The sequence below is a fragment of the Strongylocentrotus purpuratus genome, unplaced genomic scaffold (assembly GCF_000002235.5).
Source record: "Strongylocentrotus purpuratus isolate Spur 01 unplaced genomic scaffold, Spur_5.0 spur5_scaffold_1, whole genome shotgun sequence".
Taxonomy (NCBI): Eukaryota; Metazoa; Echinodermata; class Echinoidea; order Camarodonta; family Strongylocentrotidae; genus Strongylocentrotus; species Strongylocentrotus purpuratus.
The window spans coordinates 9,336,853-9,355,231 of NW_022145594.1; the positions used below are offsets into that span (position 1 = coordinate 9,336,853).

The following is an 18,379-nucleotide window of genomic DNA, read 5'->3' on the forward strand; positions in this document are numbered from 1 at the left end:
CAATTTCGGGTCAATAAACGTACACAAATGCGCGCGTACGTGTTTGTCCGAGCGTTTACGTGCGCGCAAAAATTTGAAATGCTCCAAATCATCCCAAATATTTTTGCATATGTTTCAGGCCATTTGGAGCAATTGACAAACGTAGAATCGCCAAATTTTCTCTGTTTTCATATTTGGCACATTTTGATAACTTGTTCACCTTTTAATAACGCAAGGAGCGTCCGACCAAATTGACAGCGCGCGCGGGCCTGCGTTATCTTTACGCACAATACATGGGCAAAAACATGCCTATACAAAATTCATTGTAACTCTTCAGAATAGATAGAAACTCCCTATATTCTTTCATATTTGGAACGAATATGAGTTGGAGATATGATTTCATGTCTCATTCGACCCTTAATTAACTCATGACGTCATGACCTCCAAACTCAAAATTTAAATTTGCATTTTATGACGTCAGCATATTTTTGGAAAATTGATTGTATATCTCTGTAGATATTAATCGTTTTTCTTCCACATTTATATATGTTCTAGCTGAGTCAATTTTCTACAAACGCCGTCTTCATAATTGGTCATTTAGACAAAGGCATCATGGCGTATTTTTTCGATTAAATGAGGCATGTAAATTTTTCACATTTTGAGTGTATTCTCTATGGGACATGACTTTTTCTCAAAACTGGATTCTACATTCCTGTCTTTCGTGAGCAATATCCCCGTTGTTTAAATTTTTTTTTCGCTGAGCTTCGAGTATGTTGTAACTGGGACAATCAGCTATCACTAATGTGATTTTTATTTTTCAATCAGATGCTGGGATCATGCTTATATTTCACTTGCAAAGTAGGATTTGAGAATTCCATTTCCGTTTACATGTAATCGCCATGGGAAATGTTTTGGTTTATCGGTAACGCACTTGACTTCAAAGCTCGAAATCCCTCCAACAATTTTTATGCCTCCGCCACCGAAGGTGGTGCCGGAGGCATCATGTTTTCGGGTTGTCCGTCCGTACGTCCGTCCCGTTTGACCGTTATCACAATATCTCAAGAACCATTTAAGATTTAAACTTAAGACTCGGGAATAGTATTTATCACCATAGGAAGACGATCTGATTAGATTTTGGAGTACGTAGGTCAAAGGTCACAGGTCACAGAGGTCAACTTATGAAATTCCTTGTATTGAGTTTGTTAGCGCGATATCTCAAGAACCATTTGAGATTTAAACTTCAAACTTAAGGATAGTATGTATCACCATAGGAAGACGATCTGATTAGATTTTGGAGCACGTATGTCAAAGGTCAAGGGTCACAGAGGTCAACTTATGAAATTCCATACATTGAGATTGTTATCATGATATCTCAAGAACCACTGGAGATTTAAACTTCAAACTTAGTGATAGTGTGTATCACTATAGGAAAACAATCTGATTAGATTTTGGAGCACGTAGGTCAAAGGTCAAGGGTCATAGAGGTCAACTTATGAAATTCCATACATTGAGATCGTTATCGCGATATCTCAAGAACCACTGGAGAATTTTCACTTCAAACTTAATGATAGTATGTATCACCATATCATAATATCTCAAGAACCACAGGAGATTTAAACTTCAAACTTAATGATAGTGTGTATCACCATAGGAAGACAATCTGATTAGATTTTGGAGCACGTAGGTCAAAGGTCAAGGGTCACAGAGGTCAACTTATGAAATTCCATACATTGAGATTGTTATCATGATATCTCAAGAACCACTGGAGATTTAAACTCCAAACTTGTTTAAATTGCTCTATGGCGGAGGCATCATTTTCGACTGCGCGCAGTCAAAATTCCATCTAGTTTTCTTCATTTTTTTGTTGTTGACCTTTCACTGTACCATCTTCTTTGATTATTAAAACATGTAGATTCGCAAATAATGTAATAAACCCAATGGAAGATGAAAATCTGAATTCTACATTCCTGTCTTTTGCGAGCAATATCGCCGTTATTTCTGCTTGGATTTAGTTGATTTTTGACTATGTTGAAGCTTGGGACTACATGCTATCTAAATCATTCCTCATTTTTTCAATTAGATATCAGGATCACGCTCATGATCATGATCATCATTATCATAAAGATGATAATCATTTATCAATTACATTTTCATTTCTTTAAATAAGATAACATCGTAAAAATGTGTTCTTCATGATGTAAATTAGAGTCAAAGGTGTAACTGGTTACTGTACAGGGTCAATGGTCATATATTGTCTCAATCTATCTTCCCTAGATCCATGGTGATCAAGGGGACACAATTTAATCTTGACATATAGATAGATCATAATGGGAAAAGCATTTTATAAAATAATATATCGTGTATTGCATTATTCGTTATTTAAACCATTATCATACGTATCACCTAATTCGTCTAAGTGACGAATTAAAGTCTAGTTTGTATTATTATTATTTTTTTTTTAAAGAAAAAAAACATCAAAAATACTGCTAAAATGGATCTATTTCTGATTTTAAAAAAAAAAAAAAAAAATATCGGCGGCCATCTTGAAAAATAGCCCGACTGTCAGGGAAAATGTACCGAGCGGCCATTTTGAGCGGCCATTTTGAGCGGCCATTTTTGAAAGAAAAAAAAATAAATAAAGGGCCTCCTCCTTTCTATTTTTCGAAAAAACAGAACGCTAAACATGTTTTTTTTTTTTTTTTGGCCTTACTTTAGATTCTACTTTTAGTGCTGATATCTTAGAATGAGTTTTATTTGGATTACCCTTCAGACAACAAATCAAATTCCATAGTTCTGAGATTGAAGTGAACCTGTTCAGTTTTGAAGTGTAATCCAGCCAAAACCTTCGTTTTGTCTCTCTAATAATAATCCTTTGGGCTTCGGCCTTCTTTTGCCTGTATAATTTTAGATTTTCATCATTCCATACTCTCAATAACCTATTTTTGTATTCGTTCCGTTCCTTAATCTTTATTTTGCATTTTTCTGTCCACCATGGGACGGGGTTGAATCTCGAATTCTTGTTTTTATTTCTTTTGGGTACAGTGTGTAATTCATTTAAGATATTATTTAGAGATTCCATGAAGTTTCCGTAAAAGGTCTTGACATCTGCGTCTAGCAGCGAGTCAGTGTCCATTCGTTGATCGCACAGTTTATTGAATTCATGCCAATCTATCTTCGTGAATGACCGTTTTAGAGTTAGGTCATCTTTCGTACAATCTGATTTAGGATTTTTTTTTTTTTATTTCAATATATATTGGAAAATGGTCACTTCCGAATTTGTTTGACAGCACTTTCCAGCTAATGGAGCTGGCTAAAGCGGGAGTTGCTAATGATAAGTCTAAACATGAGGTTTCGCCAGTAGTTGGGTTTAGGCGAGTACCCGAGCCACCATTTAGGAAGACTAAATTGTGTTTCAGTAAATATTCCTCAATAACTTTTCCATTTTTATCTCTATTTTTACTGCCCCATTGAACATTATGAGAGTTAAAGTCTCCCAATATTAACATTCTACGTTTGTTCTTTATTTGCTTTATCAAGAAATCTAGTTTATTCATAATTATGTCTTCACATGGATTATAGTAACTTATCCGGTTATGGATGTGTTGTCAAAATATAAAATAATCTGTTGCATTTCAATGTCAGTTTCTATGATTGGGTAATCATAATTTAAACTATCTAAATTTTAACTTAAGCTTTCTTAATTAAAGACAACACCTCTCCTTCTGACTTATCTTTCATAATTTGGATCATTAGGTGAAGAAAAAAGGTTATCAATTCCTCATTTGCTTTAGTTATAAAATTTTCCTTGATTTGTGAAGATAGTCGCCCTGTCTTTTCGCTTGTTTGTCTATCTTGGCGTTGTGGCAAGGGAGGATCTGCCTTTGGGGTGTGATCCGGAAACGAATGAGAGTTATCGACTTTGGGGGTGGGGTGGTTTTGCTTTACTGTATTTAGACCTAGATCAACAGATGATTGAGGATTATTTGCGGTGTTTAGATGTTGTTGGGGAGGAGCTAGTTTACACTCCAATGGTATTGGAGCTTGCATATTATCTTTTTCTTCTTTCAATTGGCGAGCAGCTTGAGCATAGCTGAGATTATTCAGCACTTTTATCTTTTGTACTTCTTGCGCTTTTTGTCTTTGTTCGCATCCATTATATGCAGCGGAATGTTCGCCTCCACAATTTACACATTTGGGAGTGTCCTTTTTTATGCAATCGTCGAAACTATGCTCCTCTCCACATAAGTTCTGTTTGCAAACGGCTATGGTGTGGCCATATCTTTGGCATTTAAAGTTCTGGTAAAAAAAGAAAATGAATTCTCACAGAATCTAACGAAACTTATACTGAATGTTCAAGATTACAAATAAATGTCATGTGCCAAACAATTTGGGAAGAAAATGTATACTGGCTGAGTAATGAGCATAGAAAGATAAGGAAATCAGGGTAGTACTAGCCCCGACACCATGTGTGTTGTCCCATATACATCTTTCTGTGTAAGTGATTGTTACTTTACCAAGACTCTGCCAAATTTATGATGATTTTGATGACTCCAGAACCTTGCATTACACACCATTACTTACATGCTATATGATCAACTTTTCTGACCCATTCCACACCTTTTCTTTCACGATGCAATCGCATTACCAGAACTCAAGTTTATCTTTAAAACACCTGGGGCTTGAAGGTAATATAGGGTTTGACCTTTATTTTTTGGAAACAAAGAATGATGTCTTGGGGAAGTACTGTAGCTTCAAATGAAACAATTGCACTCCGAGTTGGAACTAAATATACAAGTACATTCCCATCTTGAGGTTCTTCCCTCTTTCCTTTTTCCTTACTATTCTTTTCATGTTAACTACCTTTTGACTCTTCAGTTCTGTTTCTATTTCTTTTTCTGACATCTCGGTCGGTATATCTGATATGACACCTTTCTTCAAATCAAGTTTCAAATTGACCTTACACTGGTACGTTATCAATGATTTGTATATCAGACAATTTCTTAGGCCAAAAAAAAAAATCATTTGGTTGTTCCCGACCGCCCGCTCGTCATTTTCGGGCCGCCCGTCATTTTCGGGCCGCTTGCATTTTTTTTTTTTAATATATTTTTTAATTCAATTTTTTTTATTTATTTTTTTTATTTTTTTTATTTAATTGTTTTGGGGGAGCAATCTTAAATGCCAAACACACCATTTTATGCATTTGCAAGGATCAAAATGCGTCCCGTTGCCAGTTTTGTCTTTTCAGTACGCAATTAGGTATTTATTAAACTGCCATTTTCATTTTTCTATGTCAAAATGCTGTTCATTCAAATCAGGTTCTGAGCATTCTTAAACTCATTTAAAAGCCCATCTGTACTAGTTTACAGGAGGGATTAGACCACCCTTCAAGGTCACTGGACAGGTGGTTATCTCATCAAATCAGCTCTCAGTTAATATAAGATAAAGAGGATCATGAGGGACCGAAGAGGCATTGTTTGCTACATAGAGGGCGCAAGTAGCTATAAGTAGTACAATGGAGATTTAAAAGGTGCTGTATTTCAAAGCCCAAAATACTTTCTGTGTTGGTCTTGATATTCATTGTACATTAAACTAGTCTTTTACCATATTAAAGTGTTTTATAGACTGTGTTTGTTTAAATGCTTGACAATCCCAATGATTTTTTTTTTTATGGAAAAAAAAAAAAAAAAAAAAAAAGACACACAAAAAATGAAGTTAACAAAATAAAATTAAAAAAAAACAGAAAAAAAATCCGCCCGCCCGCCCCTACTCCAGAAAAGCAATCGAGGACAATCAAACAATTTTTTTTTTTTGGCCTTATGTTGTTTCGTATCCTTGCATTTGACGAGGATTCTGTTCCGGGTAGGCTTTATAAATTCTGGGGATGAGCCGATACAGTTTTGGATAGATTTTGCGATCTTTATCATGCTACTGTTTCTTAAGGATTTTCCCTGTCAATAGGGGTAATGAAAAGCTTTAGATCTTGGTCAGTTGCTATTAGTATTACTGGATTTTGGTTACGAAATCCTGAGTTTTGTGATTCCATGTTATCTGAGGACGAATCCTCTTTTAGTGATAGGTTCTCAACATTGATACTTCCTTCACGTACCTTTCTTTTTTTCCTTCGAACACTTGCAGACGTGACTGTCTGGAATCCGTCCTTTAGTTCTGTTCCTTAATCTTTGGCTTTGTTGCCTGAATTAATATCTGCCATAGCGTTGAAAGTAAGGAGTCGTCGGAGTTCATGGTCCGCGCCGCGTGCAGCGGGAGATTTAAATCTACTTTGATTTGTGAAGTTATTTATGGTGCAGAATTATGTGTAAAATGAGCCCAAAATATGTTCGCTTACCTTTAGCAACTCATTTCCTATCCGAAACCAGAGTCGAAAGTATGGAAAGTCCTGTGAAAATCCGATAAATATCCAAAAATTTGCAACAAGCAACAGACAGACAGCCACGTGCACCAACCTAGCAGCACCGACCGAGTAGTCTATGCTAAGTATTCGCGCAAGCCTGGTATTCCCAGGCGTTTGGTGTATTTTCGATTAATTTTACTGTTGCGTGTACCTTGCTTTATCAGGTGGGCTGTATATAATACTGACTACCTTACGTTTTCATTAAAAAATTATTCTTATTTCTAACCCCTTTTTTGTGTGCATGATAACTTGAAAATGGCTCAATCAAATGCCTTGAAATTTGGCACACATATATGTACAGTGTATAGGCATATGGAAAGAGCACAACCTTGACCTTGACTGATAACGTAATCTAGGCGCCATGGAAATCAACTCATGATCATATCTTCATAACAGAAAGATTTTTCTCATTCATATTTATCATGATCAAGGTCAATATCAGTCCGGTCAATTTCAGGTTCCAAAACACGCACGTACGCCATTATCATCAATAGCATTTAATACAAAATTGCGCGTGTTTTCGTTTGTCACGGCCGAACGCTAAATAATTCCTTTTAGATTTTTTTTAACACGATATTCCTCATTTTTGTCTCGCCTGCGTGGCAAAAAGCGAGACATAGGCGCCGCTTTTCCGGTGACGGCGACGGCGGCGTCAACACATACCTACATATATGCACTGATGATGTAAAACAAACTCCAATGAAATTCTTACTCGTTACTCATTGAGAAATTTTAGATACAGAGCAAACAAGGAAACATAAAGAAATTTCTAGTGACTGTCAAGGGAATTGTTGATGTTTCTCTTGAGTCACCAGACGTGAAAGTACAGCGATCTCTATTAAAAAAGAACTGTTTTAGGATACGTTTAGACTGACATATTTCATTGAGATGGTAGCGAATCCACTCTTGGCGCTAAGGTGTATTAAGACACATACCATGTATATGTCATCTCGCATCCATTATCACATTGGTTTCAGCAGAAATTGAAAAATCACTTGTTTTCTGATCTTTTTCATCGGTCAGGTGCCCATTAATATTAATGAGTTAATGATATTTTTCAAGTAATTAGTTTCTTTCATAGGCCACGACTTTGGAAAAGATTCAAACATTAAAAGAGATTTTCAGTCCCTTTTACTTCGATAGATTTATTTATTAATAGTTTTACAAATGAAGTAACTCTTTCCTTCATTGTCATTAATCTAATTTAAGTGCACAGTTTTGACTAGATCGACCTGTTATCTGTGAAATAAATATAAATGGTGACACGACATTTGCTCCTGCGACAATTGCTCCGGGCTTTATTTCGTCTAAGATGTAGGGTTAGGGTTAGGGTTTCAATAGGGTTTTATGTTAGGTTTAGGGTTAGGTTTAGGGTAGGGTATAGTGTTGAATCCAGGGTTGAAGTTAGCCATTCGATTAGTGTATGAAATTTACAGCGGAGCAATTGTCGCCGGAGCAAATGTCATGGAATCATATAAATATGTGAACATGGAGATTAGTTTTATCATTGTTTTAATACGACTCCTTGTCTTTTGAACTCGATTTTCGCAGATATCGACGATTGTACTACCGATTCTTGCGCAAGTACAGGAACTTGTATTGATGGAGTGAACACCTTTAGTGCGAGCGAATGTGATGTTGGCTACGAAGGGACTACCTGTGAAACAAGTAAGCTTTAAATTCTAAACAGATTACATACCTACATGTATGCACTGATGATGTAAAACAAAATCCAATGAAATTCTTACTCGTTGCTCATCGAGAAATTTTAGATACAGAGCAAACAAGGAAACATAAAGAAAGAAATTTCTAGTGACTGTCAAGGGAATTGTTGATGTTTCTCTTACTTGAGAGTCACCAGACGTGAAAGTACAGCGATCTCTATTAATAAAGAACTGTTTTAGGATACGTTTAGACTGACATATTTCATTGAGATGGTAGCGAATCCACTCTTGGCGCTACGGTGTATTGAGACGCATATCTTGTATATGTAATCTTGTATCCATTATCACATTGGTTTCCGCGGAAATTGAAAAATCACTTGCTTTCTGATCTTTTTCATCGGTCAGGTGCCCATTAATATTGATGAGTTAATGATATTTTTTCAAGAAATTAGTTTCTTTTAAGGCTGCGATGGGTAGTCGATTGCTCGAGTACCCGCACGGTTGACAACTACTCGGGTACGATATCTTGTATCCGAATATTCAGCCGCAAAAAAAAAAAAAATTGAAATTTTAAAAATGTCCAGGCCCACGCTTACCCGTGCCAGGGAGAGCGGCGTCCGCTGGCATGGTACCGTCGGTAAAAATGTTTTCCAACTCAAGCACTGTCAAACTCACCTTTCAGAAACTGGGACCAAATGTCCAGATTTCTGTTTGGACTTGAAGGAAAATGGATTTTTCTGCCATCTTTGGTTTTTAAAACAGCATTGTTTACTGTTATTATTCTTATTAAATCGGCGCCTTCACCTGCACCTCAAAGTAAAGTTGCATGCGTTTTCAGCGAGGGACCTGAGAAACTGCCGAGTGGTATGGTAGTGGCAAAAAAAGAAAAAAAAGGGAAAAAATCCAAAAATCCAAAAATCCAAAAAAAATCCAAAAAATTCAAAAAAATTCAAAAAAATTCAAAAAAATTCAAAAAAATTATAAAAAAACATGGCGTCCGAATATTCGAATATTTGCCTGTGAGCCTGGGAGTGTACTCGGGTACCTCATTACACTGTTGTGCACAGCCCTAGTTTCTTTCATAGGCCACGACTTTGGAAAAGGTTCAAACATTAAAAGAGATTTTCAGTCCCTTTTACTATGATAGATTTATTTATTAATAGTTTTACAAATGAAGTAACTCTATCCTTCAGCGTCATTAATCTAATTTAAGTGCTCAGTTTTGACTAGATCGACTTGTTATCTGTGAAATATGTGAACATGGAGATTAGTTTTATCATTGCAGAGATGCCAACCGTTACGATTTTGCCGTATTTGTTACGGTTGTAATGCTCTTGTTACGGCGTTACGGTAAACAATCAAACGGTTACGGGGAAACGATAAACAAAAGTACATTATAGCGAATGCCGCCTTATACATAGCCTCCGTACACAGCGCTGCATGTCGCACGCAATTATATACAAACTCATAAGCTCACTGAGTTTGACTACACTGGATAGGCACTTTCGCGCACATGGTCCGTCCGCCGCCATCTTGTTTAATTCAGAAACAACACGGCCGCTACATATGCTACGTGCAGTCGTGCCTTTTGGGGGGAGCATGGGGGTAGATGATCGTGCGCGCGGTGCCCGCAATACCCATTCATAGTGCAGTAGCGAAGACTTAGGTGATTCAGCGGGCGCATTGCAAGTGCGGTATACAGTGTGTTGTTGTTCACAACCGCCAGGCCTAGCGCCCTGGGCTGGTGTGTCTGTGGTACTGGTGAGTGTACGTGTGCGTGTGTAGGATACGAGTTCTGCCATTTGACTGTGGATTCGAATTTGCTATTTGACGCTTGAACGAGGTGTTTTCTTCCTGAATATTATCATGGATTCACTCAAAAGGGCAAGTACCCAAGGAGGAGATCGTTTGACTGGAAATAGATTTTAAAAAAATGTTTTTGTGCACATCTTTATTTTGGACTTAAAAATGGTAGGTTCGAAATGCAGTAAGAGTGATTGGGTGTTTGTGTACGTTATTATGCTGCGGTGTCTTGCGTTACGGGAAGACCCCCATTTGTTACAGACAAATATGGTAAATCATGTTACTGACAGCCATATAGGGTTGGCATCTCTGATGTACTAGCGACCCTCATTTCATATTATGAATAGCGAACCTCTACTCTTATTATGAATAGCGAATCTCTACTCCTATTATGAATAGCGACCGTCATTTTGTATTATGAATAACGAACCTTTACTCCTATTATGAACACTGAACAGCGACCCTCTATTCCTGTTATGAATAGCCACCTTCCTTTAGTATTATGAATAGCGACACTTATTTTGTATTATGTTTTTGTGCACATCTTTATTTTGGACTTAAAAATGGTAGGTTCGAAATGCAGTAAGAGTGATTGGGTGTTTGTGTACGTTATTATGCTGCGGTGTCTTGCGTTACGGGAAGACCCCCATTTGTTACAGACAAATATGGTAAATCATGTTACTGACAGCCATATAGGGTTGGCATCTCTGATGTACTAGCGACCCTCATTTCATATTATGAATAGCGAACCTCTACTCTTATTATGAATAGCGAATCTCTACTCCTATTATGAATAGCGACCGTCATTTTGTATTATGAATAACGAACCTTTACTCCTATTATGAACACTGAACAGCGACCCTCTATTCCTGTTATGAATAGCCACCTTCCTTTAGTATTATGAATAGCGACACTTATTTTGTATTATGAATAGCGAACCTCTACTCCTATTATGAATATGAAATCTCTTTTCGTATTATGAGTAGTGACCCTATTTTGAATAGCAAACCTCTACTACTATTATGAATAGCGAATCTCTACTCCTATTATAAATACCGTATTTGCCGGCGTAAAGGCTGCAGTATTTTTAGAAGAGAAAATATGAAAAAGTCGGGGTGCGGCCTTTACGACGAAAGATTAAAAATTTAAAAAAAAAAAAAACGAAAGTCAAAACCAGCACTAATTTGAACGTGTGGGACTAGAAACCTTAAAATAACAATACCACTATGGTACAGGACATTTCCAAACATCTTACCGACAATTTTATCTTGCATTGTTGACATGAAGACGAAAATAAACGTCCTAACACAACATTTGCCGATAGATCTTGATCTAAGATCGTGCCAATGCATTGCAAAAGTAAAGGAAGGGACCGTCTAACGGAGCTGCCACCAACATCCATCCGAAGTCGCCATTTTGATTTTCCATTTCATGCAGTTTCACATTACACCGTAGATTGTGGTAGGGGTATATATCGGACACCAAATCTGCCTGCGATCACTTTTTTAGCTAAACTTCCGGTAAATTATAAGAATATGGATAATTTGGTATCAGTTTGTAAAAAAAAATTACGATTATTTTGTCTTGTCCGTTTGTTTTTTGTTTTTTCCTTTTTTTTCTTTCTTTTTTTCCTCTTTGAAATGTCAAAGTTGGGGTGCGGCCTATGCGGCGGTGCGGCCTTATCGCCAGCAAATACGGTAGCGACCCTCTACTCTTATTGTATCCCCCGGCAGTTTGTCGGTGGGGTACTTTGGATTCAGCAGCGTTACGCCGCCGCCGCGTCATATTATTTTATTCTTGTGTGCTCTCTAACTGCCACATTTCTTGACGGATTTCTTTCAAATTTTGTATGGAGGTGTAGCATGGTATAATCTCAACACCTATGACTTTTGGTGATGCTGCCCCCAGTGTTCCGTCTTCTATAGGGCAAAAGGCCATATTTTATTCTTGTGTGCGCTCTAACTGCCACATTTCTTGACAGATTTCTTTTAAATTTTGTATGGAGGTGTATCTTGGTATAATCTACACACCTATAACTTTTGGTGATGCTGCCCCCAGCGTTCCGTTTTCTATAGGTTAAAAGGCCTTTTTTTTATGCCTCCGCCACCGAAGGTGGTGCCGGAGGCATCATGTTTTCGGGTTGTCCGTCCGTACGTCCGTCCCGTTTGACCGTTATCACAATATCTCAAGAACCATTTAAGATTTAAAATTAAGACTCGGGAATAGTATTTATTACCATAGGAAGACGATCTGATTAGATTTTGGAGTACGTAGGTCAAAGGTCACAGGTCACAGAGGTCAACTTATGAAATTCCATACATTGAGATTGTTATCATAATATCTCAACAACCACTGGAGATTTAAACTTCAAATTTAATGATAGTGTGTATCACCATAGGAAGACAATCTGATTAGATTTTGGAGCACGTAGGTCAAAGGTCAAGGGTCACAGAGGTCAACTTATGAAATTCCATACATTGAGATCGTTATCGCGATATCTCAAGAACCACTGGAGAATTTTCACTTCAAACTTAATGATAGTATGTATCACCATATCATAATATCTCAAGAACCACAGGAGATTTAAACTTCAAACTTAATGATAGTGTGTATCACCATAGGAAGACAATCTGATTAGATTTTGGAGCACGTAGGTCAAAGGTCAAGGGTCACAGAGGTCAACTTATGAAATTCCATACATTGAGATTGTTATCATGATATCTCAAGAACCACTGGAGATTTAAACTCCAAACTTGTTTAAATTGCTCTATGGCGGAGGCATCATTTTCGACTGCGCGCAGTCAAAATTCCATCTAGTTTTCTTCATTTTTTTGTTGTTGACCTTTCACTGTACCATCTTCTTTGATTATTAAAACACGTAGATTCGCAAATAATGTAATAAACCCAATGGAAGATGACTTTTTTTCAAATCTGAATTCTACATTCCTGTCTTTTGCGAGCAATATCGCCGTTATTTCTGCTTGGATTTAGTTGATTTTTGACTATGTTGAAGCTGGGACTACATGCTATCTAAATCATTCCTCATTTTTTCAATTAGATATCAGGATCACGCTCATGATCATGATCATCATTATCATAAAGATGATAATCATTTATCAATTACATTTTCGCGCAGTCAAAATTCCATCTAGTTTTTGGATGGTTTGTGTGTGCTCTATAGGCCACATTTTTGAAGGGATTTTGTTCAAATTTTTAACAAAGATGTATCTTGGTATAATCTAAAAGCATATAGATTTTGGTGATGCTGCCTCTATTGTTCCGTCTTTTACAGGGTCAAAGGTCATATTTTGATAGATGTCTTTGTGGCACTCTAGTTTGCGGTCTAACTGCATCATTCCTTAACAAATTTCTTTCAAATTTTGTGTGAAGGTATATCTTTGTATAATCTACAGATCTACAACTTTTGGTGATGCTGCCCCCAGTTTTCCGTCTTGTATAGGGTCAAGAGTTCATATTTTTAGGTGGGTGTTTAGTTTGCGCTCTGCAGATCATATTTCATGATGGATTTCTTTCAAATTTTGTATAGAGAATTAGAAATGTATCTTGTTACCAATCGACACTTTAGGTGAAGCTGCCCTCATTGTTCCGTCTTTTATATGGTCAAAGGTCAAATATGTCTTTAATGCGCTCTAACTGCCACATTTCTTGATGGATTTCTTTCAAATGTTGTATGGAGGTGTGTCTTAGTACAATCATCTACACCTTTTTAGTGTTTGGTGATGCTGCCACCTGTGTTCCTTCTGTTATAGGGTCAAAGGTCATATTTTGGTGGCTGTCTTTTGTGCGCTCTAACTGCCACATTTCTTGACAGATTTCTTTCAAATTTTCTACAGAGATGCATTATACTCTAATCTACACACATTTTGTTTTGGTGATGCTGCTCCTAGTCTTGACAATAGTCTGAGCCACTAGTAGCGATCTCTACGTCATCCTTTTGTTTCAGGGAGGGGAGAGAGGGGATCTTTATCCCTCCTTCAAACATAAGGATGACACAAAATCGCTGCCACTGCCGGGGGATACATTTGCATTGTGCGGCAATTAGGGCTGTGCAAAACAGTGTAATGAGGTACCCAAGTACACTCCCAGGTTCACAGGCGAATACTCGAATATTCGGACGCCATGTTTTTTTATAATTTTTTTGAATTTTTTTGAATTTTTTTGATTTTTTTTTGAATTTTTGGATTTTTGGATTTTTTTGATTTTTTTGCCACTACCATACCACTCAGCAGTTTCTCAGGTCCCTCGCTGAAAACGCATGCAACTTTACTTTGAGTTGCAGTTGAAGGTGCCGATTTAATAAGAATAATAACAGTAAACAATGCTGTTTTAAAAACCAAAGATTGCAGAAAAATCCATTTTCCTCCAAGTCCAAACAGAAATCTGGACATTTGGTCCCAGTTTCTGAAAAGTGAGTTTGACAGTGCTTGAGTTGGGAAACATTTTTACCGACTGTACCATGCCAGCGGACGCCGCTCTCCCTGGCACGGGTAAGCGTGGGCCTGGACATTTTTTTTTTTTTTTTTTTTTTTTTTTTTAATTTTTTTTTTTTGCGGCCGAATATTCGGGTACAAGAAATCGTACCCGAGTAGTTGTCAACCGTGCGGGTACTCGAGCATTCGACTACCCGTCGCAGCCTTAGCGGCAATACAGATTGCGATATTTCTAGTTATGAATAGCGACCCTCATTTTGTATCATGAATAGCGACCCTCATTTTGTATTATAAATAGCAAACCTCTTCTCGTATTATGAATAGCGACCCTATACTCCTGTTATGAATAGCGAACCTATACTCTTATCATGAATAGTGACCCTTATGAATACAGGTAATGAACCTTATGAATAGAGACCCTCATTCCTCATTATGAATAGTGACCCTCATTTCATGTTATGAATAGCGACCCTCATTTCGTATTATGAATAGCGACCCTCTATTCCTATTATGAATAGCGACCCTCATTTTCGTATTATGAATAGCGACCCTCATTTTCGTATTATGAATAGCAACCCTTATTCCGTATTATGAATAGCGACCCTCTACTCCTATTATGAATAGCAACCCTCATTCCGTTTTATGAATAGCGAACCTCTACTCCTATTATGAATAACAAACCTATACTCCTGTTATGAATAGCGAACCTATACTCTTATCATGAATAGTGACCCTTATGAATACAGGTAATGAACCTTATGAATATTTTAGAGACCCTCATTCCTCATTATGAATAGTGACCCTCATTTCATGTTATGAATAGCGACCCTCATTTCGTATTATGAATAGCGACCCTCTATTCCTATTATGAATAGCAACCCTTATTCCGTATTATGAATAGCGACCCTCTACTCCTATTATGAATAGCAACCCTCGTTCCGTTTTATGAATAGCGAACCTCTACTCCTATTATGAATAACAAACCTATACTCCTATTATGAATAGCGAACCTCATTTCGTATTATGAATAGCGAATAGCGTATTACCAAACTAACCAGTACTAGGCGCAGAAGGGATATTTTAGCATAGATTAGGGAAGTTTTTTCTTTAAATGTTTTAAGGGACCATTTAAGTAGATATCAGTCATGTGTAAATTTTAAGCAACATGTCATAATCCACACTGAGATTATTGATACTGTGTGCACTATGCAGCTATATTACATTGTTATTATATTATTAGGTTAATACTTTAATTGTTGTATAATGCCAATTTGTTTCACATTGTTACTTTATATAAACATTCAAAACCCATTATACATTTGAATTTCACTATATATATCATAATACTTGACTATCCAGAATAATTTGTTTATTAGTTTCACATCATGTGCAGAAGACTGGAGCCCAAATGAATTAGCCTAATGTCTATTTTTTTGCATTTTCCTTTTATTAATTCAGGGAGAGCTAGAAGATTGTAAGACAACCATCATGGCCAGTAGCTATTTGACCTTGCGTGTCCTTTCAAGACAGATGCCTTTCTTTGGGAAGCTGCAGAGATGTGTCCTCTCTTCTTGGTCATCAAATTACCGCACAGCTGTTTCTGCAAGTCACTTTCATCATTCTACAAAGGGAAAACTACACACTGCTGATAATATTTTAGAGATCACATGCGTGTTAAGAAAAAGTAGGATGTTTGCCACATGTAGTACAAGTTATCCACTTTTTATGGACAGAAGAATTTTATCCATGTTCCACAAAGTTGGGAAACTAAAATGTGGACGGGCTATTGCACAACCAGCACCTTTTGCCTCACATTTCAGTAGCACCAGTGCAAGCTACAGTGACACTGAACCTGCAGTTATTACTTTGATAGAAACTGAAGATGACTTGGAAACATTTCTCAGCCAAGTTAGGTCTGTACTGAACTTAGCAGAACCTTCAAAAACATATGTATTGTCCGTGCAGAATCTCAGACCCCTTGTTCAAAAGCTGGTCCATCTGGATTGTGATTGTAGAAGCATTCTTGCAATGCTAGTAGCTAATCCTGGTATCCTGTCTGTGAAGATGGACAAACTACTTAGTAACATCGACCACCTTCACTTGTTGGGATTGAACTGGAGACGGTTGATGAAGGCCCTTGATGGAAATGCATCTCTGTGGAAGGCATCACTTCAGCAGCTACAGAGCAGGGTCAAGCAGCTGAGGAAGCTAGGCTTTGTGGAAGGACAACTGCAGAAGTTGATTGCAGATTGGCCACAGATACTGACTATATGTAGTGCTCAGTTGAATGCAGTTGTTAAGTTGCTGATGGAGAAGTGCAGATTCCCCAGAGCAGAAGTCTTGACCATATTATCTGACAGTCCAGCAATCCTGAAAGAAGACCTGGAGAGTATCGGTATGTATATCAATATACAAATTCTCAGGTTTCATTGCAATGTAGTTGAATCCAAACCTATCTTATATGCATTACCAGCTTAGGCAAAGGCCCACTTATTTAATGAGACTACACATTGTCCTTCTCCTCCCCCTCTCTGTCAGCAAGAACATCTAACAAATGGCACAAACTGTCTGTTACCGAGCCCCATCTGCAACAGAATGAAGAAAGGCATAGAGTTCCAAACTAAATTTATATTGAATGTGGGAAAATGGAAAAAGTAAGTTCAGTGAATTTGAATTTAAAGGAATGGTGGTGCTTATTTTACCTGACTGCTAAGGAAGCATAAATGCTTGTAAGTAAGCAACCAGACGGCTGATGGCTTTAGGTCCTCTCCAAGGGACCTGGTAATGAGCATTTATTCCTTACCAAAGGGCATTAGCGCATCGCCTTGTAAATTTATTTATAATTGTTTTTTTATGCCTCCATTACGAAGTAGCCGGAGGCATTATGTTTTTGGGTTGTCCGTCCGTCTGTACGTCCTGTTCTCGTGAACGCGTTATCTCAAGAACCGATGAATGGATTCCTGCCAAACTTAACCCTATCTAGCCCAGGGGGGGGGGGGGGCCCCTCGACATTTTTCGTGATAATTTTTTAACGCAAGATAATCTTGCACTGAAATTTTGTGACTTTTTTCTTTTGAGTCTTGCGCATCTTTTGAAAGAAATTTTTCGAAAATCGGACCTACCATTACAAGGTCACGTGTCCTTTTGTCTTTGCATGTCAGCCCGAAAATCGCTCTTTTTTGTGTTTCGTGTACAAAACATATGGAAATCTCATTTTTCAAATAAAGAGATAAAACATTGGTTATTTGGTCTTGTTTATAGTTTAGGTGTTTATTTTGGGGTCAAAATAGTTGAATTATAGTTGGAAATGAAGTAAAACAACAAAAACAATAAAATACATAAGTTAAAAAAACAAAGAAATTATCAAAACAATAGATAACATAAGGAATAACCCTGGTTTTTCAATTTTTTGTGTTTTATTATTATTCCAAATGGTCTAACAAATATATGTAGTGAGAAAGAATGCTTAAATATGAATAATGTCTGATTTATGGGCAAAATTTTATGACCCTATTTGCATAAATTACCATAAATATGCAAATGAGTGAATTTTTCAAAAAATCGAAATCACCATAGTATTCTATACACTTCACTTGGCATGTATGCAAATTTTCGCGGCGATCGGGCTAGTTAGTTAGGTTAGGTTAAAGGTAATACAAAGTTTTCGGAATATTTCATCAGGATTGGATCATGAAATTTAAAATTTGCATTACTATTGTGAAGCATAGTATTAGAACACCTAACTCTAAAAAAATTGGGCTCTAAAAAGCTTTTGATTTGGAGTAATTAAAATTTTAAAAAATAAAAAAATTTACCGGTACTCCCGGTAAATTTGGTATAGTTCCCTCTCAGTTAAAAAATTTACATGTAATCTGAACAGCATAACACATATATAGCACTATTGTCAAAGTGTAATAATTAACATGTTTTGACACCAAATCATATTACCAGACTTAAACAATATATATAATCATGAAGATAATTATTTTAAAGTCGAGTTGCCTTAGTGTAAGATTTTTATACTGTCTCTTAAATTTGAAGAAAAAAAACACTTGTCTGTACACTGTAAT

At 37.0% G+C, this 18,379-nt stretch overlaps 1 protein-coding gene across 1 annotated transcript in view; it reads left to right on the forward strand.

The window, feature by feature from the left end:
- LOC115920893 (transcription termination factor 4, mitochondrial-like) overlaps nucleotides 1–18,379 on the forward strand; it is a 42,755-nt gene that overhangs the window by 9,819 nt on the left and 14,557 nt on the right. The window contains exons 2-3 of the mRNA XM_030977624.1: nucleotides 7,943–8,059; nucleotides 15,768–16,704. Of these exons, the coding sequence (XP_030833484.1) occupies nucleotides 8,027–8,059; nucleotides 15,768–16,704 (970 nt within the window). The 5' untranslated portion in view covers nucleotides 7,943–8,026. The remainder of the gene's footprint in view (nucleotides 1–7,942; nucleotides 8,060–15,767; nucleotides 16,705–18,379) is intronic.